The sequence below is a fragment of the Pseudophryne corroboree genome, chromosome 6 (genome assembly GCF_028390025.1).
Source record: "Pseudophryne corroboree isolate aPseCor3 chromosome 6, aPseCor3.hap2, whole genome shotgun sequence".
NCBI classification, from domain to species: Eukaryota; Metazoa; Chordata; class Amphibia; order Anura; family Myobatrachidae; genus Pseudophryne; species Pseudophryne corroboree.
In genome coordinates, this window is record NC_086449.1 from 354,374,386 (window position 1) to 354,397,754 (window position 23,369).

General features: G+C 47.7%; 1 protein-coding gene and 1 pseudogene across 1 annotated transcript in view; one reads left to right on the forward strand and one right to left on the reverse strand.

Moving 5' to 3' along the window:
* Positions 1–23,369, reverse strand: part of UBE2Q2 (ubiquitin conjugating enzyme E2 Q2) — a 120,518-nt gene that overhangs the window by 82,062 nt on the left and 15,087 nt on the right. Inside the window, exon 2 of the mRNA XM_063926598.1 lies at positions 15,279–15,383. Within this exon, the coding sequence (XP_063782668.1) occupies positions 15,279–15,383 (105 nt within the window). The remainder of the gene's footprint in view (positions 1–15,278; positions 15,384–23,369) is intronic.
* Positions 22,016–22,135, forward strand: LOC134938965 (5S ribosomal RNA; annotated as a pseudogene).

The following is a 23,369-nucleotide window of genomic DNA, read 5'->3' on the forward strand; positions in this document are numbered from 1 at the left end:
TATTGGAAAGACAATACCAACAGAGCCATCCCATATCCCTCCTAGACGGACCTTTTCAGGTAATACAAATCGATTTCATACAGTTACCACCCTGTAGGAATTTGAAATGTGTTAGTTTGTATTGATTTATTTTCCAACTGGGTAGAAGTGTTCCCTGCTGCCACAAATACTGCTACATTCACTGCAAAGAAAATTGTGCAGGAATTTGTGTGTAGATATGGTATCCCTAGAGTAAGTGAAAGTGATAGGGGTAACCATTTTACAGGTGAAGTCTTTCAGGTCATGTGCAAACTGAACAAGCTGAGCAGAGTAATGGCTGAAACTGGATTGTGGCCAGAAGCCGTCACTAGTGTTGTACAGCATCAGAACCACTCCCAAGTCTCCACTTAACTTATCACCCTTTGAAATTCTTTTTGGTCGACAACCTCATGTAATGATAGACCCCCAGGATTATTTGAAATGTAATAATGAAGTGACTGAAATATTTGGTTGGGATGAGCCAGCAGCTGAGAAATCAAAGAAATCTAAAGCTGGTGATTCCTGACCTACCGGACAGTAATTGTCATGACATTGAGCTTGGGGATTATGTGAGGATTCAAAATTTCTTACGCTCAGGTTGCCTCAGACAGGTGGGAAGGACCATATCAAGTCTTGTTAACCGGCACGACAGCATTAAAGGTTGCCAAAAGAGAGACTTGGGTCCACCCGTCCCACTGCAAGAAGGTCGCTGACCCGGAGAGAACTCATGACAAAGTAGTTTGGTAACTGTGTTCAAAGAGCAAGGCAAAGAGAACCTCGTATCACTAGAGTGTTTGTTCCGGGAAAGTTGAGACACAGGACTGTTGAAAGGCACCTGAGCACGGAGAGCAATAAGATCTAGGACGGTTGTCGCACCATTTTCTTTTTTCACCTCCCCCTGCATTTTCCTTTCTTTTCTCCTTCTCATTTTCCTTCTTTCCCCTAACTAAATGGATCTATCACAAGAGACTGCGTTTCGGGTTCTACTAGTAATTCTGTTTTTGATCAGGACAATTTGCTTTGGTGAGGGTCCCAGAGAGGTCGAGCAGGGGTCTGGAATGGGTTCTGATGGAGAGTACGAATTTGTAGGATCTCAGGAGCAGCACATCACTCGAGTAAAGGCTGGTATCAGTAAGCACTCTGGTAGTCATGGAGCTCCGAGGCACTGTGAAGGGTTATTGTCTGATGAATATTGTATTTGTAGGAATTGTGACAATATAGTTGAGGATGGGTGCATCCAGAGATGTCAGTCCAACCTTAATATCGACATGGACCGCCATCCGTTGAGTGATTGCCACTCACTAGTGGGTAAGGTCTTAAACCAGACAGAATGCTGGGTGTGCTCACAAGTACCTCAAGGTCAGAGTAAGTCAGGATTAGTACCATACCCTTTAGCAATAGATGGAGGTACCCGAATTGCAGGGTGGGAGACCGGTGGACAAGAAATTCAATATATCTAGGCCCCCTAGCTTGAAGCTCCACCAGTATCATGTAGACAGGTCCTTATTGTGTTTTAATATTTCCAATTACCGAAAATAGGGAAATTGGGAAGTGACGTGGAATAACCAGACAATGACCTTTTCACACAGAGCTGATAGGATACCCATAGACTCTGAACTTGTACGCCAAATAGCCAACAGTGGGAGGTATTTTCGGTATAGTTATACCCGTGGAAGAAAGACCATGTGGGTTGGAAAAGTATTGTCAGGGTATTGGGCCCATATCATCCAGCCCGATACTTGTACTGAGCAGATGGGAGAACTAGGGATTGGTTTCTTTACTTGGAAAGTTTGCAATATGGTGATGTTACATTTTATCCCCTATTTTCTCCCAGATGACGCCTATTTCATATGTGGGAGGAAAGCGTACAAGTGGCTTGCCCCGAGCTCAGAGGTATTGTGTTATATTGGGAGAGTACTACCGGAGGTCATGACCATAACCCATGATAAAATGAAAGACGTTCACTGCAGTGCTCAGGCTCCTTATACTCATACTCACTATGAACACATCAAGAGACACCTCAGATGGACAGAGCACGCAGCCTCTGATTTGATCCACGAATCCACCGGGATTCAGTTTTTTCTGGCATTAGACATCACCTGTACTGCCAGAGGAACTATAAATTATAGGTATATCCATGCGCTAGCGAACTTGATAGATGATATCACTGAGATGTATGACGACACCTTCAGGTATACAGGAAGGGAGTTACAAGCCTACAAGAAGGAACTGATTCAGCACAGGATGGTCCTTAATTATGTCACAGCCGTCACAGGTGGGTACTGTGTTACTCTGGCAACTCAATATGGTGTGAAGTGCTGTACATATATTACCAACAGCACTGACGACCCAACGGAGATCATCGATCAGAAGATGGACGAGATCTTGCAGTTGAAGTGGGAGTTCAGGAGGAAACACAACCTTACCTTAGCGACTGAGTAATGAACTGACCGGCTGGGTCTAATGGCTGAACCCACGCAAATGGTTCCCAGGTTTAGGAGAGTAGGCTAAAAATGTCATTATGTGTGGGGAAGTTTCTCCTTTGTATCCTAGGAGTCATAATTATTGGTTTGATATTTAGGTGTGTTCAAATTCTAACGTGGCGCAAGCACGGCACAAATTTGATGAGTTTAAGGAGCGAGGGCGCTGTTACAGCAGCAGATTTAATCTACGATCCATCCATAGAGACAGCGTTATGATAAGGATTGCAAATAAATTTCATGGCCTGTTTCTTTCACCCGTTTTTCTTTGTCTCCCCCTCTGCCCAGATACATCTAACCGGAAAAGACGTCAGCCCTACCCAAAAATGTTTATGTGAATGTATTTTTATATATGTGTCTTATCTTCATCTCTGCAACCTCCAGCTAATGGCACGCATAGTCGACAGGTGATATCCACATATACTAGCACTCACATATGTTCCCCCTCCATGTATCATCAACTAAATGTGCACCCCACTTGTTGGAACAAGAAGCCGAAAAGAGCTCGGTAGTGTTTGTTGGCCCATTTAGAGACCCTTAATACGGGATGAGAAGGATTTAATGTATACTTCGCAATACCTCGAAGCTTATTTAGAACATATACGGCACAATGATACATGCCCCTCAGACATGGATTCATACATATATGCTTTTTACTATCCCACTAGGTCATACATTTCCCACCTACAACTCTCCTCCGATCATCCAAGCTTCTGTATATATATTGTACAGATATTTTTCTGTTTATTGATTAGGTAGTGGCAGTTATTGATGACTGCCAAAGGGTGGACTGTCGAAGTCGAAAAATATTGCAGTACACACATCACGTACAAACTACACAGATGGCCTCCGTGCGTGTACTTGTTCTGCCGTGCGTGCGCATATTCGCAATTTGCGTATGGTCGGTCCTGCGCATTAACACGTGGTATGAGTATTTACGGTAGAGTTTGTGAACGCATGGAAAAGCCATCAAAACACCTTACTTATTTAATCCAAATAGTGCACAATGTACACATAATCTCCCTGCACCGCACCAGCAAGTTACAACAGTTTAAATTGTATCAGAACAAAGGGATTCACCTTTACAGGATAGGAGGGGACAGAACAAGGTAATTAGGGGGTGTTTGGTATGCAGCTGTAGGGTATATTAAGGGAAATATTCCGGTTTTGGTTTGCAGAAGATCGCACGCTCCTGCCAATAGTTATGCGCAGGAGCAGAATATGAATATAAACTGTATTTACTGTACATTTGGTATGCGGCGGGAACCCAGAGGAGACCACCCACAAGTGCATCCTGAACAGACATCGCCCACCTATTCAAACCAACCTATGACCTCTCCTGTACTGTAAATTACCATCCCTGTGTCCAATGGACAAAGATTACAGTATCCATTGTGTTAAGTTTTGGAAGATTGTATAAAAGAGCCAGCTACATGCCTGGTCACACACAGACTCTAAAGGTCATCTACCCTGATGACTGAGGACCAGACTGGGAAGCGCAGGTGAAATCAAACAAAGTATGTACCATTGACTAGCCATTATTCTATTGTATTGTATTATTTATATTGTTACCCCCTGCAAGTAAAGAACCGTTGGTGGGTTAGACCCCAACCTAGTTTTGAATTACAATTGGTGTCGTGTTCCATTTCCTTGCTAAGGTTTAAAGTGTATTTACAGCCACTCGGGCTGCTGCATTGTGCTACCAGCGTATAGCTCTGTGTACGCAAACTGTGTAGTCACTACGCCCTTTCGGCGTACATACGCAGAGTGCGTACACTGTGTGACCTTGTGTACGTAAGGTTTGGGAATAATATAAAGGTGAAAGGTTAATTACTGCGGCCACAGCGGCTCAATATTAAAAGTGTATCAAGTGTGTTTAAGGTATATGCTTTTTAGTCCTGTAAGTAAACCGACGATTACATCCCTATCTCAGATTCCACAGGGGACACTGGAGAGCAGTCACAATGGGGATATAGTAGGCAGTAACTGGGAGCTGGCACTTTAAAACTTTAACAAATGTGGCTAGCTCCTCCCCTACTATGTCCCCCTCCAAGCCAGTCTACCTAAAACTGTGCCCGATGAGAGCTGGAAGAGACAGCCCGCCCGCCCCCCCCCCCCCCCCCCCCCCCCCCCGTTAAAGTAGAGGGGGTTAGCAAGTTATGTAAACCAGGATAACACTAAGAAAACCGGGAAACCTATTAGAAAAAGGTTAACCGAACAAAACAAGCAGTCACTGAGTGACATGCAAACCGTGAAGTGAAAACAGGAGGAAACAGTGCTGGGTGGGCATCCAGTGTTCCCTGTGGAATCAGAGAAAGGGATTTAAATCGGAAAGTACCAAAATCCTGACTTCTCCTTCATCCACTAGGGAACACTGGAGAGCAGTCACAATGGGGACGTCCCAGAGCTCCCAAGAGGACGCAAAAATGTTAAACCTGTAAAACTTGACAAAAGTATGTCGGCCCGTCCAAGTAGCAGTGCGACAAAGTGGTCATGGAGACCCTGCGGGCAGCTGCCCACGAGGGCCCCACAGAGCGCGCCGAAATTGAAGACGGAGGCTCTCGAGAAGCCGCCAAATAAGCTTGTCTGATGGGCAGCCTAATCCATCGAGACAACGTCTGCTTAGAAGCCGGCCATCCACGAACAAATAAAGAGTCAGACTTCCGAATAGCTGAAGTCCTATCCACGTGGATGTTGTCTAGGCGCTCAAAATCTAACGATCTAGAATCCGGCGAGTTCGCAGAGAGGGCCGGAACCACAAGTGGCTGATTGATGTGAAAATCGTACACCACCTTCGGGAGAAAAGACATGCGAGTACGAAGCTCAGCTCCATCTCCATGAAAAAAAAACAGGTAAGGAGGGCGACAAGAGGGGCCCAAGTTCCGATACCCGTCTGACCGAAGCCAGAGCCAGCAGAAGGACCACTTTCTAGGCAAGATATTTTATCTCCACTGACTTTAGAGGCTCAAATAACGGAGACTGCAGAAAAGAGGACCAGATTGAGGTCCCATGGTACAGTTGGAGGGCGAAAGAGTGGTTGTATTCGCAGAACCCCCTTAAAGAAGGTCTGAACTTCCAGTAACAAAGCTAATTTCTTCTGGAAGAAAATGGAAAGAGCAGAGACCTGAACCTTTAGTGAACCCAGTCGTAGCCCTGCCGCGAAACCTGCCTGCAGAAAACTGAGAAGGCGGGCTAAGTGAAAAACTGAAGGAGAAAACTCTTGACGTTCACACCAGGCCACATAAGCCTTCCAAATGCAGTAGTAGTGAAGATGTGACTGACTTCTGAGCCTGGAGCATTGTAGGAATAACCGAACAAGGAATCCCCTTCCTTTTCAAGATGGCCTTCTCAACAGCCACACCGTCAAACGTAGGTCTGCGTAAGTCTGGATAAAGAAAAGGACCCTGCTGTAGCAGATCGTCGCACAGTGGCAGGGGCCAAGGCTCCGCTACGGACAACAGCTGTAGGGCGGAGTACCAAGTCCTGCGCGGCCAATCTGGAGCCACCAGGAGAACCAGCTCGTTCTCTCTTGATGCGTTGTAGAACCCGAGGCAGCAACGGGAAAGGAGGAAAGAGGTAAACAAACTGGAAGTTCCAAGTCAACTGCCGCCGGATCCCACATCCGAGAATAATAAAGCGGCAGTTGACTGTTCAAGCGGGACGCCATGAGGTCGATCTGTGGTCTCCCCCACTGGCGAACCAGTTGACGAAATACCTGGGGATTGAGAGACCACTCCCCCGGGTGCATGTCCCGACGGCTGAGATAATCGGCCTCCCAACTGTCGACCCCCTGGAATGAAGATTGCCGACAAGGACAAAGCATTTTCCTCTGCCCAGAGGAAGATGTTGGTGACCTCCCGCATCGCCGCCCTTACTGTTGATGTACGCTACCGTTGTGGCGTTATCGGACTGAACTCTGACAGCCCGCCAAGCAGGTGATGTGCCTGAAGCAGGGCGTTGTACACTGCCCGTAGCTCAAGAATGTTTATGGGAAGAGCGGATTCGTGCATCAGACGTTCCAGGGTCACCGCCCCCAGCCTCGCGTCTGTGGTGAGGAGAATCCAATCCCAAACCGCCTTCCTTCCAACAGATGAGTTGAATCGAGCCACCAGAGGAGAGACGACTGTGCTTTTGGAGAGAGTGTCACCCGCTGATGAAGAAATAGATGAGACCCTGTCCACTGATGTAGAAGACACAGTTGGAAGGGTCGAGAGTGGAACAGTCCGTATGGAATAGCTTCTAACGCCGCTACCATCTTCCCCAGAAGGCGAATGTACAGATATCCGACTGTCGAAGTACCGCCCTCACCAACGTCTGAAGAGAGGATCTTGTCAAGAGGAAGAAAAACCTTCTGACGGACTGTGTCGAGTATCATTCCCAAGAACAGCAACCTTTGTGAGGGGCATAATTGAGTTTGGGAAGTTCAGGATCCACCCGTACCAAATCAGAAGGTCCTGGGTTATCCGGATATTCTGAAGCAACAGGTCTGCAGAGTGCGCCTTCAGCAGCAGATCGTCCAGATAGGGGACAACCGTCACACCCTGTCTCTGAAGTAGGGCCATCATGACTGCCATGACTTTTGTTAACACCCTGGAAGCAGAAGAGATACCAAACGGAAGGGCCTGGAACTGGAAATGAGCGTCCTGTATCGCAGACCAGAGAAAAGCCAGATGAGGAGGCCAAATGGGAATATGTAAGTATGCATCCTTGATGTCCAAGGACACCAGAAACTAGTTTTGCTCCAACCCAGCAATAACAGACTGAAGCACCGCTGCAGGATCTTCTTCTGATGGAGTGGCCCCGACACGCAGCGGTGTCCGGCCATCTCCGGAGAGCCAGCGTCTCCTTCAGCCGGGGGAACCAGCCAAAGCCACACGCAGCCGCGATGGGACCACGCCGGCAGCTCCCGCGGTGCAGTCTGTGAAGAAAAATAAAAACATATCTTCAGAGCAATCCCATGAGTGACCAGCTCCCTTGGGCACACAATAAAGACTGGCTTGGAGGTGGGACATAGTAGGGTAGGAGCTAGCCACATTGTTAAAGTTTTACAGTGCCAGCTCCCAGTTACTGCTTGTAGCCCTGAGGAGAAACAAGCTCTCCGACCCAGGCATCCCGGCAGGAAGTCTCCCAGACGCTGCTGAAGTGACGCAGTCGAGCTCCCACCTCGAGATCTCCTCGTGGGTGGGTGGGCACTGTCATGCTGAGGCCTTAGTGGAAGCAGAACCAGTGGACTGTTCCTGAGAACTGGTATTCAGTAGGGTTACCATAGTAACTATGGGCATATCCCCCGAGAAAGACCCCTGAATTTGAATGGCCCAAGAAAGAATAGCATGGGTCATTCAGAAACCTGCAGTGACCGGTCTTTGTGAGAGGCTGGCTGCAGTGTATACAGACTTTAGGGTAGTCTATCTTTCGATCCCCAGGATCCGTCTTAGACAGGCGAGAGACAGACATCCATGCCAGGGGGTTCCTCCCAAAATTTTCTACCGTCAGGAGTAAATGGGAAAGTACGCAAATACTTTTTGGACACTTGGAATTTTTTGTCTGGATTTTTCCAGGCCTGTTTGAATAAGTCAAACAACTCTGGAGATTCAGGGAAAGCGATATTGTACTTGTTTTGTACAAAGAAAAACAACTGCTGTGACGCAGTGTCCTTTAGAGAGCTTTAACACCACATCTGTTTATAGCCAAAATGAGGGGTTCAATACCCCGAGTAGAATCGGGATCCAGGTCATCCCCTTCTGTATCAGATAGCAGCGCAGGTAAACCACGCTTCTGGGGACCTGCATGAGAGAGGGGGGCTGTGCATCAGCCCTAGCAGCTAAATTTGCAACAGCTTATTGCAGTAGCCGAGTTTTCTACACATTAGCAGTGAGCTGGCATGACATATCTGACATCATAGTCTTAAGAGACCCTAACCAGCGGGGCTCTGGACCCTCTCCCCCAGCCTCTTCACTAATTTGTGAAGATTGTTTCCTGTGAACAATGCAGTCAGTCATTAGATAATGGAAAGAATCTGGTGTGACAGATACTGTGAAATATGGGTAAGCACAAGCTGTGCAGTAAGTACAAAAACACACACACAGTTATAATGCAAGCCTGCCCTTGTATGTGAGAGGAGACAGAGGGATGATACCAGCACACCTTGAGCTGCACAGCCCCAGTGAGACTGTCAGCTCTGTAAAACACAGTAAACACTAACAACTGCAATCCTAAATATGCTCAGGATAGTGTACACAAGCGTCTCTCCCCCCTTCGCTACACCCTGTACCAGTTTTCCAGCATGTCTGTGAGGCAGGAAGCGCTGTGTGTGTGCTGTAGATGGCTGCAGTAAGCAGAGGAAGGCGCCAAAACGCCCCAAGTCCCGCTCTGAGGAAGCTCTGCCCCCTCCAATGGTGCCAGAGAGGTACATATTGTATACTAGTAAAGTCTCCTAAACAGCTTAAAATAAGATTTTAAACCTACCGGTAAATCTTTTTCTCGTAGTCCGTAGAGGATGCTGGGGACTCCGTAAGGACCATGGGGAATAGACGGGCTCCACAGGAGACATGGACACTAAAAAGAACTTTAGGTATGGGTGTGCACTGGCTCCTCCCTCTATGCCCCTCCTCCAGACCTCAGTTAGAGAAACTGTGCCCAGAGGAGACGAACAGTACGAGGAAAGGATTTTGTAAATCCAAGGGCAAGATTCATACCAGCCACACCATTCACACCGTATAACATGGAATATATGAACCAGTCAACAGTATGAAACAAAACCAGTATCAGTCCAAAACTGATTCAACTGAAACATAACCCTTATGTAAGCAACATACTATATACAAGTCTTGCAGTATGTTTTCCGCACTGGGACGGGTGCCCAGCATCCTCTACGGACTATGAGAAAAAGATTTACCGGTAGGTTTAAAATCTTATTTTCTCTTACGTCCTAGAGGATGCTGGGGACTCCGTAAGGACCATGGGGATTATACCAAAGCTCCAAAACGGGCGGGAGAGTGCGGATGACTCTGCAGCACCGAATGAGCAAACATTAGGTCCTCATCGGCCAGGGTATCAAACTTGTAGAATCTTGCAAAGGTGTTTGAACCCGACCAAGTTGCTGCTCGGCAAAGCTGTAAAGCTGAGACGCCCCGGGCAGCCGCCCAAGAAGAACCCACCTTCCTAGTGGAATGGGCCTTAACCGACTTTGGTAACGGCAATCCAGCCGTAGAATGAGCCTGCTGAATCGTGTTACAGATCCAGCGAGCAATAGTCTGCTTAGACGCAGGAGCACCAACCTTGTTGGCAGCATACAGGATAAACAGAGCCTCTGTTTTCCTAACTCGAGCCGTTCTGGCCACAAAAAATTTCAATGCCCTGACCACATCCAGGGACTCTGAATCCTCCACGTCCCTTGTAGCCACAGGCACCACAATAGGTTGGTTCATATGAAAAGAAGAAACCACCTTAAGCAAAAATTGGGGACGAGTCCGCAACTCAGCTCTATCCACATGGAAAATCAGATAAGGGCTTTTGTGAGTCAAAGCCGCTAACTCCGACACTCTCCGCACCGAAGCCAAGGCCAACAACATGACCACTTTCCAAGTGAAATACTTTAATTCAACTGTTTGAAGCGGTTCAAACCAGTGATACTTAAGGAACCGTAACACCACGTTAAGGTCCCATGGTGCCACTGGAGGCACAAAAGGAGGCTAGATATGCAGCACCCCTTTCACGAAATGCTGGACTTCTGGAAGAGAAGCCAATTCCCTTTGAAAGAAAATGGATAGGGCCGAAATCTGAACCTTAATAGAGCCTAACTTTAGGCCCAAATTCAATCCAGTTTGCAGGAAGTGGAGAAAACGGCCCAGATGGAATTCTTCCGGAGGAGCAGTCTTGGCTTCGCACCAAGACACATACTTCCTCCAGATACGGTGATAATGTTTCGATGTCACCTCCTTCCTTGCCTTTATTAGAGTAGGAATTACCTCTTCCGGAATGCCCTTCTCCGCTAGGATCCTGCGTTCAACCGCTATGCCGTCAAACGCAGTCGCGGTAAGTCCTGGAACAGACAGGGCCCTTGTTGTAATAGGTCTTCCCTGAAAGGAAGAGGCAACGGATCTTCTGAGAGCATTTCCTGTAGATCCGGATACCAGGCCCTTCGAGGCCAATCTGGAACGATGAGAATCGCCTGAACCCCTCTTCGTCTTATGATTCTCAGTATCTTTGAGATGAGAGGAAGAGGAGGGAACACAGACCGACTGAAACACCCACGGTGTCACCAGCGCGTCCACTGCAATCGCCTGAGGGTCCCTTGACCTGGCACAATAGCTCGGAAGTTTCTTGTTGAGGCGTGAAGCCATCATGTCTATTTGAGGCAGACCCCACTGACTTGCAATCTCTGCGAAGACTTCCTGATGAAGTCCCCACTCTCCTAGATGTAGATAGTGTCTGCTGAGGAAGTCTGCTTCCCATTTGTCTACTCCCGGAATGAAGACTGCTGTCAGAGCGCTTACATGACTCTCCGCCCATCGAAGAATCGTTGAGGCTTCTGCCATTGCCACTCTGCTCCTTGTGCCGCCTTGGCGGTTTACATGAGCCACTGCTGTGATGTTGTCTGACTGAATCAGATCCGGTAGACATTGAAGTAAGGTCTGCGCCTGACGAAGGCCGTTGTATATGGCCCTTAATTCCAGAATGTTGATGTGTAGACAAGCCTCCTGGCTTGACCACAGACCCTGGAAGTTTCTTCCCTGTGTGACTGCTCCCCATCCTCGGAGGCTCGCGTCCGTGGTCACCAGAACCCAGTCCTGGATTCCGAACCTGCGACCCTCTAGAAGGTGAGCACTCTGCAGCCACCACAGGAGAGATACCCTGGCCCTGGGGGACAGGCGGATCATCTGATGAATCTGTAGATGTGTCCCGGACCACTTGTCCAGAAGGTCCCACTGAAAGGTTCTGGTATGGAACCTGCCGAATGGAATGGACTCTTAAGACGCCACCATTTTTCCCAGCACTCGCGTGCAGTGATGTACAGACACCCTGTTTGGCTTCAACAGGTCCCTGACCAAGTCCTGCAGTTCCTGGGCCTTTTCCGTCGGGAGAAAGACCCTCTTTTGTTCAGTGTCCAGAATCATGCCTAAGAAAGGCAATCTGGTTGTTGGAACTAAACTGTGACTTTGGCAGGTTTAGAATCCAACCGTGTTGTTGTAACACCCTCAGGGAGAGTGATACTTTGACCAGCAACTGTTCTCTCGATCTCGCTTTTATCAGGAGATCGTCCAAGTATGGGACAATTGTAACCCCCTGCTTGCGCAGGAGCACCATCATCTCCGCCATTACTTTGGTAAAAATTCTCGGGGCCGTGGACAGTCCAAACGGCAACGTCTGAAATTGGTAGTGACAATCCTCCACCACAAATCTCAGGAACGCCTGGTGAGGTTGATAAATGGGGACATGAAGGTATGCATCCTTTATGTCTAGAGAGACCATATAATCTCCCTCTTCCAGACTTGCAATGACCGCCCTCTTTAAGTATAGGTTTAAGGATTTTAAATTTAAAATGGGTCTGACCAAACCGTCCGGTTTCTGGGACCACAAACAGGGTGGAGTAATAGCCCATCCCCTGCTGCAGCAGGGGAACCTTGACCACCACTTGTTGGAGACAATTTTTGAATTGCTACCAAAACTACCTCCCTCTCTGGGGAAGAAGTCGTCAGTGCAGATTTGAAAAACCGGCGAGGGGGCACCTCTTCGAATTCCAGCTGGTACCCCCGGGAAACAATGTCTATTGCCCAGGGGTCCACCAGAGAATGAATCCAGACCTGGATGAAAAGACAAAGACGTGCCCCCACTGGAGCGGACTCCACCCGCGGAGCCCCAGCGTCATGCTGTGGATTTAATAGAGGCCGGGGAGGTCTTTTGATCCTGGGTACTGGCCGTAGTTGGCAGCTTCCCCTTGCCCTTACCTCTGGCAATAAAGGAAGATCCCCGAGCCCTCTTGGATTTATGCGGCCGAAAGGACTGCATCTGATAATGTGGCGTTTTCTTAGGCTGTGAGGAAACATAAGGTAAAAAGGTTGATTTACCTGCAGTAGCTGTGGAAACTAGGTCCGCGAGACCTTCCCCAAACTCCTCACCCTTGTAAGGTAAAACATCCATATGCCGTTTTGAGTTGGCATCACCAGACCACTGTCGGGTCCACAGTGCTCGCCTGGCAGAAACTGCCATAGCGTTCACTCTGGACCCCAGTATGCCTATATCCCTTTGAGCCTCTCTCATATAAAGGGCCGCATCCTTAATATGGCCCAGGGTCAATAAGATAGAATCCCTATCCATCGTATCCATATCAGCAGATAAGGTATCTGTCCACGCTAGTACAGCGCTACAAACCCAAGCCGATGCTATTGCCGGTCTGAGTAATGTACCGGCATGCGTGTAAATTGACTTTAAGGTAGTTTCTTGCTTGCGATCAGCAGGATCCCAGAGGGCAGCAGTATCCTGCGACGGCAGCGCCACCTTTTTGGAAATGCGCCTCAACGCTTTATCCATCCTTGGGGATGATTCCCACTGTATTCTGTCCTTGATCGGGAAAGGATACGCCATAAGAATCCTTTTGGGAATCTGCAGCTTCTTGTCTGGAGTTTCCCAAGCACTTTCAAATAACTCATTTAATTCAAAAGAAGGTGGAAAAGTAACCACAGGCTTCTTTTCTTTAAACATGTGGATTTTCGGATTAGGCACCGCGGGGTCATCTAGAATATGCAGCACATCCTTTATAGCAATAATCATATAATGAATACTCTTTGCCAATTTTGGCTGCAACCTCGCATCATCATAATCGACACTGGATTCAGAATCCGTGTCGGTATCTGTGTCAACTACCGGGGAAAGTGGGCGTTTGAGACCCAGAAGGCCCCTGTGACGTAGGGAAAGGCAGGGTATGACCCTCTGTACTGTCCCTGGATTCTGCTTTGTCCAAACGTTTGTGCAATAAATTAACATTTGCATTTAAAATATTCCACATTTCCATCCAGTCATGTGTCGGTGTTGCCGACGGAGACACCACACTCATACGCTCCACCTCATGCCTAGGAGAGCCTTCCGCTTCAGACATGCCGACACACACGTACTGACACCACTCACTCAGGGAAAACTATCTGGAGACAGTTACCCCAAAAGGCCCTTTGGAGAGACAGAGACTGCCAGCACGCACCCAGCGCCAATAACCCTGGGAAAAGAAAAAATATTACCCAGATACAGCGCTATTCACTGCGCCAAATTATGTGCCCCCCCCTTCTTTAAAACCCTCTGTCACCGGTGATCAGCAGGGGAGAGTCCGGGGAGCCAGCTTCTCAGCGTGTGCTTGTGGAGAAAATGGCGCTGGTGAGTGCTGAGGGAGAAGCCCCGCCCCCTCAGTGGCGTGCTTCGGTCCCGCTCTTTCTTTAAACTGGCGGGGGTCTGATGTCTTCAGTATTAATCTACAATGTAGAAAATAATTAAAATAAATAAAAACCATTGCATTGAGGTGGTGACACCAAACTTTTGACTGGTACTGTACATGTGCAGGCATAAAGTAAAATGCCAAAAATGCAGATTAACAGGAAGTCTCATCAATTAAGCATGACAAAGTGCCCGAAGACCACACCCTTCAAGCATGCATGAGAATGCATCCCGGAGGACCAAAGACGTAACAGTCAAGGGATTTACCCCATCGATCCCAAATCTTATGATATGTACGTATAGTTTTCATATTTCTATACATGGGCTGTAGTTAACATACCGGCTGTCAGGATACAGACGCCGGAATCCCGACAGCCGGTAAAATGCCAGTCGGAATACCGAACGCGCCCCAGTATTCCCACTCGGCTGGTGGGTCCACACCGCCAGTGGAAGAATAGAACCTGTGGCGACCAGAACCAATTTGTGTCAAGCGCGAGGGGACTTGCTGCCGGCATTGCAGCTGGCAGGATGCCGCTGTTGATATACTGACAACCAGCATCCTGTCAGCTGGGATATACTGTCCCTCCATGGTCAACAGTCGTCTTAACCACGCTTTGAGGTAGGGGCACTCCGGCGCAAGCCAAACTGTCAATGATGACATGGAGCTAGTACGGAGAGACAAAGTAAATATTTGTAAAGAACATTACGTTTTTTCCATGGAAATCCCAAACAAGTACATTTCTAGCCACGAGGGTGTAACAATTGGTGCCGTAACTCATGCAGTTCCACACCTCCACCTCAAAACCATACACCAGAGAGGCCCATAGCATATACCTAAAGTCACTCCCCATAATCCAAATCTTTGCAATTAAAAAAATAAAACGCTATTAGCTTTTTTAATTGCACTTGCAGCTCACATAATGGAGCTAGAGTCGGGCAGGGTCTCATTCTAAACCTATTCTTATGGTCTTTCATATAACAGCAGTATGTTTCAATATAAAGTCAAAAAATTCTAAATCTGTACAAAGAAATGTTCTTGAATATTTTCCACAGAACATATTTATCCCCACATACTTTTTTTTTTTTTTTTATGGGAAGGTCATCATCACATTTCTATTACAGATGCGGAGAGGATTTTGACGATTTGTAAACCCAACAGGCAAATTATTTCCCACACAATGCATAAATATGCAGGAAAAGAAATGACCCACCAGAAAAAAAGTTATTTTACAAAATTCAGATTCCTGTGAGTGGTGCGGCTGTCTGTTAATTATCCCCAAGTTCCTTTTCTGTAAACTCACCCCCCATCTACCATAGATCATCACGGCTCAACACCTGACAACACTAAATTTAACTCACCAGCGTGTTGCTTTTCTTGATTTCTTCTAAACGTTCCAACACGGATGTCAGATTTGGGTCATCTGAATCCACAAACCATATTGGTGCAGAAGAAGGGTAGGATTCCTAGTGGAAGAGACAAATAAATATTCCATATACACATGTAAAAAAAAAGTACCCAGCAAAAAACCTGAATAGTACAGCAGAAAAATCTAACTGCAGTATTTATTTATGAATACAAATACAACTATTAAACATTTCCTTAAGCATGATTTAAAATTAGCTGTTTTTTGTGGGAAGAAGATCCTGTGACACTAAGTTAATGAACATTCAAAGCAGTTCTACTGAAAGCTACAGCTTAAGGTCGTCATATATTGTTTTTCAAGAGCGTAATACGCATGTGCCCGACAGTTAATGGGTTGTTTACCCTTCAATAATAATGAATATTCTAATATTTCCTACAGCAGTCACCAATTTCAACCCTAGGATACCCTTTACAAGAAAATATATAATATATCGCTCCATCTTATTGCTCTCACTCATATACAAGTCCCCTTTCGGACAGGTCGCCTGACTCTGTTTATTGCCGCCGCGTCCTGAGGCGGTGCTTGGCGATGAGCTGATCTCCAAGTACTGCCGCTTCCTATGCAGAGAATGGGTATCAAGTCGACACGGCTTACCCATTCCTACTGCACCGTGAACCCGGGTTCAACCCTGCTCGATACCCAGGTTGAAATGCCAGGTCTCTCAACCCGGCTTATTTCAAACTGGTGCTTTCACACTGCACAATATCTATATATTTCTGGCAGTGTGAAAGGGGTATTAGTGGAATGGAGTGACCTATTTGTAATGACTGTACACAATTGTTCTGTTACCTTTGATTCTTTAATAAGGGGTATACAAAAATAAGATTTTACTCACCGGTAAATCTATTTCTCGTAGTCCGTAGTGGATGCTGGGAACTCCGTAAGGACCATGGGGAATAGCGGCTCCGCAGGAGACTGGGCACAACTAAAGAAAGCTTTAGGACTACCTGGTGTGCACTGGCTCCTCCCTCTATGACCCTCCTCCAGACCTCAGTTAGGATACTGTGCCCGGAAGAGCTGACACAATAAGGAAAGGAATTGGAATCCCGGGTAAGACTCATACCAGCCACACCAATCACACCGTATAACTCGTGATATTATACCCAGTTAACAGTATGAAATATAACGGAGCCTCACTAACAGATGGCTCATAACAATAACCCTTTAGTTAGGCAATAACTATATACAAGTATTGCAGACAATCCGCACTTGGGATGGGCGCCCAGCATCCACTACGGACTACGAGAAATAGATTTACCGGTGAGTAAAATCTTATTTTCTCTGACGTCCTAGTGGATGCTGGGAACTCCGTAAGGACCATGGGGATTATACCAAAGCTCCCAAACGGGCGGGAGAGTGCGGATGACTCTGCAGCATCGAATGAGCAAACTCAAGGTCCTCCTCAGCCAGGGTATCAAACTTGTAGACTCTTGCAAAAATGTTTGAACCCGACCAAGTAACAGCTCGGCAAAGTAGTAAAGCCGAGACCCCTCGGGCAGCCGCCCAAAAAGAGCCCACTTTCCTCGTGGAATGGGCTTTTACAGATTTAGGGTGCGGCAGTCCAGCCGCAGAATGTGCAAGTTGAATCGTGCTACAGATCCAGCGAGCAATAGTCTGCTTAGAAGCAGGAGCACCCAGCTTGTTGGGTGCATACAGGATAAATAGCGAGTCAGTTTTCCTGACTCCAGCCGTCCTGGAAACATATTTTCAAGGTCCTGACTACGTCCAGTAACTTGGAGTCCTCCAAGTCCCACGTAGCCGCAGGCACCACAATAGGTTGGTTCACATGAAAAGCTGATACCACCTTAGGAAGGAATTGGGAACGAGTCCTCAATTCCGCCCTATCCATATGAAAATCAGAAAAGGGCTTTTGCATGACAAAGCCGCCAATTCTGATACACGCCTGGCCGACGCCAAGGCCAACAGCATGACCACTTTCCACGTGAGGTATTGTGTGGCTCAACCCAATGCGACTTCAGGAAATCCAACCCCACGTTGAGATCCCACGGTGCCACTAGAGGCACAAACGGGGGCTGAATATGCAGCACTCCCTTAACAAAAGTCTGAACTTCAGGCAGTGAAGCCAGTTCTTTTTGGAAGAAAATGTACAGAGCCGAAATCTGGACCTTAATGGAACCCAATTTTAGGCCCATAGTCACTCCTGACTGTAGGAAGTGCAGAAATCGACCCAGTTGAAATTCCTCCGTTGGGGCCTTCCTGGCCTCACACCACCAAGCAACATATTTTCGCCATATGCGGTGATAATATTTTGCGATCACATCTTTCCTAGCCTTAATCAGCGTAGGAATGACTTCCTCCGGAATGCCTTTTTCCTTTAGGATCCGGTGTTCAACCGCCATGCTGTCAAACACAGCCGTGGTAAGTCTTGAAACAGGCAGGGCCCCTGCTGCAGCAGGTCCTGTCTGAGCGGCAGAGGCCATGGGTCCTCTGAGATCATTTCTTGAAGTTCTGGGTACCAAGCTCTTCTTGGCCAATCCGGAACCACGAGCATAGTTCTTACTCCTCTCCTCATTATTCTCAGTACCTTGGGTATGAGAGGCAGAGGAGGGAACACATACACCGACTGGTACACCCACTGTGTTACCAAAGCGTCCACAGCTATCGCCTGAGGGTCCCCTGACCTGGCGCAATATCTTTTTAGCTTTTTGTTGAGGCGGGACGCCATCATGTCCACCTGTGGCCTTTCCCAATGGTGTACAATCATTTTGAAGACTTCTGGATGAAGTCCCCACTCTCCCGGGTGGAGGTCGTGCCTGCTGAGAAAGTCTGCTTCCCAGTTGTCCACTCCGGGAATGAACACTGCTGACAGTGCTAACACATGATTTTCCGCCCATCGGAAAATCCTTGTGGCTTCTGCCATCGCCATCCTGCTTCTTGTGCCGCCCTGCTGGTTTACAAGGGCGACCGCCGTGATGTTGTCTGACTGGATCATCACCGGCTGGTGTTGAAGCAGGGGTCTAGCCTGACTTAGGGCATTGTAAATGGCCCTTAGTCCCAGAATATTTTTGTGTAGGGAAGTCTCCTGACTTGACCATAGTCCTTGGAAGTTTCTTTCCTGTGTGACTGCCCCCCAGCCTCGAAGGCTGGCATCCGTGGTCACCAGGACCCAGTCCTGTATGCCGAATCTGCGGCCCTCTAGAAGATGAGCACTCTGCAGCCACCACAACAGTGACACCCTGGCCCTTGGAGACAGGGTTATCAGCCGATGCATCTGAAGATGCGACCCGGACCACTTGTCCAACAGATCCCACTGGAAGATCCTTGCATGGAACCTGCCGAATGGAATTTCTTCGTCAGAAGCTACCATCTTTCCCAGGACTCGCGTGCATTGATGCACCGACACCTGTATTTTTATTAGGAGGTCTCTGACTAGAGATGACAACTCCATGGCCTTCTCCTCCGGGAGAAACCCTTTTTCCTGTTCTGTGTCCAGAACCATACCCAGGAACAGTAGACGCGTCGTAGGAACCAGCTGCGACTTTGGACTATTCAGAATCAGGCCGTGCTGTTGTAGCACTTCCCGAGATAGTGCTACTCCGACGAACAACTGCTCCCGGGACCTCGCCTTTATAAGGAGATCGTCCAAGTACGGGATAATTATAACTCCCTTCTTTCGAAGGAGTATCATCATTTCGGCCATTACCTTGGTAAATGCCCTCGGTGCCGGGGACAGACCAACGGCAACGTCTGGAATTGGTAATGACAAACCTGTACCACAATTTTGAGGTACTCCTGGTGAGGAGGGTAAATGGGGACATGCAGGTAAGCATCCTTGATGTCCAGTGATACCATGTAATCCCCTTCGTCCAGGCTTGCAATAACCGCCCTGAGCGATTCCATTTTGAACTTGAACCTTCGTATATAAGTGTTCAAGGATTTCAATTTTAGAATGGGTCTCACCGAACAGTCTGGTTTCGGTACCACAAACATTGTGGAATAGTAACCCCGGCCTTGTTGAAGGAGGGGTACCTTGATTATCACCTGCTGGAAGTACAGCTTGTGAATTGCTGCCAGTACTACCTCCCCTCGAGGGCAGCAGGCAAGGCTGATTTGAGGTAACGGCGAGGGGGAGTCGCCTCGAACTCCAGCTTGTATCCCTGTGATACTACTTGTAGAACCCAGGGATCCACCTGTGAGCGAGCCCACTGGTCGCTGAAGTTCCCGAGACGCGCCCCCACCGCACCTGGCTCCACCTGTGGAGCCCCAGCGTCATGCGGTGGACTCAGAGGAAGCGGGGGAAGATTTTTGATCCTGGGAACTGGCTGTCTGGTGCAGCTTTTGGGAAGGGAAGGGAAGCGCCTTTGACCCGCTTGTTTTTCTGAAGCCGAAAGGACTGTACCTTATAATACGGTGCTTTCTTAGGCTGTGAGGAAACTTGAGGTAAATTTTTTCCTTCCCAGCTGTTGCTGTGGATACGAGGTCCCAGAGACCATCCCCAAACAATTCCTCACCCTTATAAGGCAGAATCTTCATGTGCCTTCTAAAGTCAGCATCGCCTGTCCACTGCCGGGTCCCTAATACCCTCCTGGCAGAATGGACATTGCATTAATTCTGGATGCCAGCCGGCAAATATCCCTCTGTGCATCCCTCATATATAAGACGACGTCTTCAATATGCTCTATGGTTAGCAAAATGGTATCCCTGTCCTGACAGGGTAATAGACCACGCTGCAGCAGCACTATCCATGCTGAGGCAATTGCAGGTCTCAGTATAGTACCTGAGTGTGTATATACAGACTTCAGGATAGCCTCCTGCTTTTTATCAGCAGGCTCCTTCAAAGTGGCCGTATCCTAAGACGGCAGTGCCACCTTTTTTGACAAACGTGTGAGCGCCTTATCCACCCTAGGGGATATCTCCCAACGTGACCTATCCTCTGGCGGGAAAGGGTACGCCATCAGTAACTTTTTAGAAATTACCAGTTTCTTATCGGGGGAACCCACGCTTCTTCACACACTTCATTCACTCATCTGATGGGGGAACAAAACACTGGCTGCTTTTTCTCCCCAAACATAAAACCCCTTTTTTGTGGTACCTGGGTTAATGTCAGAAATGTGTAACATTTTTTATTGCCGAGATCATGCAACGGATGTTCCTAGTGGATTGTGTATATGACTCAACCTCGTCGACACTGGAGTCAGACTCCGTGTCGACATCTGTGTCTGCCATCTGAGGTAGCGGGCGTTTTTGAGCCCCTGATGGCCTTTGAGACGCCTGGGCAGGCGCGGGCTGAGAAGCCAGCTGTCCCACAGCTATTACGTCATCCAGCCTTTTATGTAAGGAGTTGACACTGACGGTTAATACCTTCCACCTATCCATCCACTCTGGTGTCGGCCCCACAGGCGGCGACATCACATTTATCGGCATCTGCTCCACCTCCACATAAGCCTCCTCATCAACCATGTCGACACAGCCGTACCGACACACCGCACACACACAGGGAATGCTCTGACTGAGGACAGGACCCCACAAAGTCCTTTGGGGAGACAGAGAGAGAGTATGCCAGCACACACCAGAGCGCTATATAATGCAGGGATTCACACTACCCACAGTGATTTTTCCCTTATAGCTGCTATAATACACAGATTTGCGCCTAAATTTAGTGCCCCCCCCTCTCTTTTTAACCCTTTGAGCCTGAAAATTACAGGGGAGAGCCTGGGGAGCTGTCTTCCAGCTGCTCTGTGAAGAGAAAATGGCGCCAGTGTGCTGAGGGAGATAGCGCCGCCCCTTTTTCGGCGGTCTTCTCCCGCTCTTATAATCATGATGTGGCAGGGGTATTTTACACAAATAATAAGAATTTACTTACCGATAATTCTATTTCTCGTAGTCCGTAGTGGATGCTGGGACTCCGTCAGGACCATGGGGAATAGCGGCTCCGCAGGAGACAGGGCACAAAAGTAAAAGCTTTAGGATCAGGTGGTGTGCACTGGCTCCTCCCCCTATGACCCTCCTCCAAGCCTCAGTTAGGATACTGTGCCCGGACGAGCGTACACAATAAGGAAGGATTTTGAATCCCGGGTAAGACTCATACCAGCCACACCAATCACACTGTACAACCTGTGATCTGAACCCAGTTAACAGCATGATAACAGCGGAGCCTCTGAAAAGATGGCTCACAACAATAATAACCCGATTTTTGTAACAATAACTATGTACAAGTATTGCAGACAATCCGCACTTGGGATGGGCGCCCAGCATCCACTACGGACTACGAGAAATAGAATTATCGGTAAGTAAATTCTTATTTTCTCTGACGTCCTAGTGGATGCTGGGACTCCGTCAGGACCATGGGGATTATACCAAAGCTCCCAAACGGGCGGGAGAGTGCAGATGACTCTGCAGCACCGAATGAGAGAACTCCAGGTCCTCCTCAGCCAGGGTATCAAATTTGTAGAATTTTGCAAACGTGTTTGCTCCTGACCAAGTAGCAGCTCGGCAAAGTTGTAAAGCCGAGACCCCTCGGGCAGCCGCCCAAGATGAGCCCACCTTCCTTGTGAAATGGGCATTTACATATTTTGGCTGTGGCAGGCCTGCAGGCCAGAACTTGTAATTTTCTTTTGTAACACTTCTGTTACGAATCATTTGCTATTTCCACTCCTAACATACAGCAACTATTTGACATACATTTGGAGTGACCAAGGAGGAAAGTCCAATATTTGCGGTCATACTTCACTGGAGATGCCCAATCTCTTCCGAACTTGGAAGCTAAGCAGTGAAAGGCCGGGTTAGTATAAGGAAGGGAGACCTCCTTTGAACACTCTGGTACTGCAAAAAATTTTGACTATTGGACAAAGTGGCACTCAACTTTATGTCTTGCAATATTGGGATTCGCATGACCAATGATTTTATTTTCTGCACCTATATAATCCGTAATGGATATTAGCAGTATGAATGATGGTCATACACTTCAATAAATGCAGATTCTTTTTGGCATAGGCATCACAGAATTTTACTCTCCGGCAATTCATCAATCGTGAATCTAAGATCACGAACAATTATAATTATTAATATTTTCGCTAAGCTATGTTTCTCACACACATTTACTCCTAGGATCTGATTTATGTTAATTAACTTGTCGTTTTGAAAATTCATTAAGTATAATATTTTCCTCAATCAAGAGTGCTCCCACAAAAGAGTCCTTTTCTTTGAACCTTCTTTGGTTATTTTTTGGTACCTGCCACAGAATGTGCAAGCTGAATTGTACTACACATCCAACTAGCAATCGTCTGCTTAGAAGCAAGAGCACCCAGTTTGTTGGGTGCATACAGGATAACAGCAAATCAGTTTTCCTGACTCCAGCCGTCCTGGAAACCTATATTTTCAGGGCTCTGACAACATCTAGCAACTTGGAGTCCTCCAAGTCCCTAATAGCCGCAGGTACCACAATAAACTGGTTCAGGTGAAACGCTGACACCACCTTAGGGAGAAACTGGGGACGAGTCCGCAGCTCTGCCCTGTCCGAATGGACAATCAGATATGGGCTTTTGTGAGACAAAGCCACCAATTCTGACACTCGCCTGGCCGAGGCCAGGGCCAACCGCATGGTCACTTTTCATGTGAGATATTTCAAATCCACAGATTTGAGCGGTTTAAAATGTGATTTGAGGAATCCCAGAACTACGTTGAGATCCCACAGTGCCACTGGAGGCACAAAAGGGGGTTGTATATGCAGTACTCCCTTGACAAACTTCTGGACTTCAGGAAATGAAGCCAATTCTTTTTGGAAGAAAATTGACAGGGCCGAAATTTGAACCTTAATGGACCCCAATTTGAGGCCCATAGACACTCCTGTTTGCAGGAAATGCAGGAATCGACCGAGTTGAAATTTCTTCGTGGGGCCTTCCAGGCCTCACACCACGCAACATATTTTCGCCACATGTGGTGATAATGTTGTGCGGTCACCTCCTTCCTGGCTTTAACCAGGGTAGGAATGACCTCTTCCGGAATGCCTTTTTCCCTTAGGATCCGGCGTTCCACCGCCATGCCGTCAAACGCAGCCGCGGTAAGT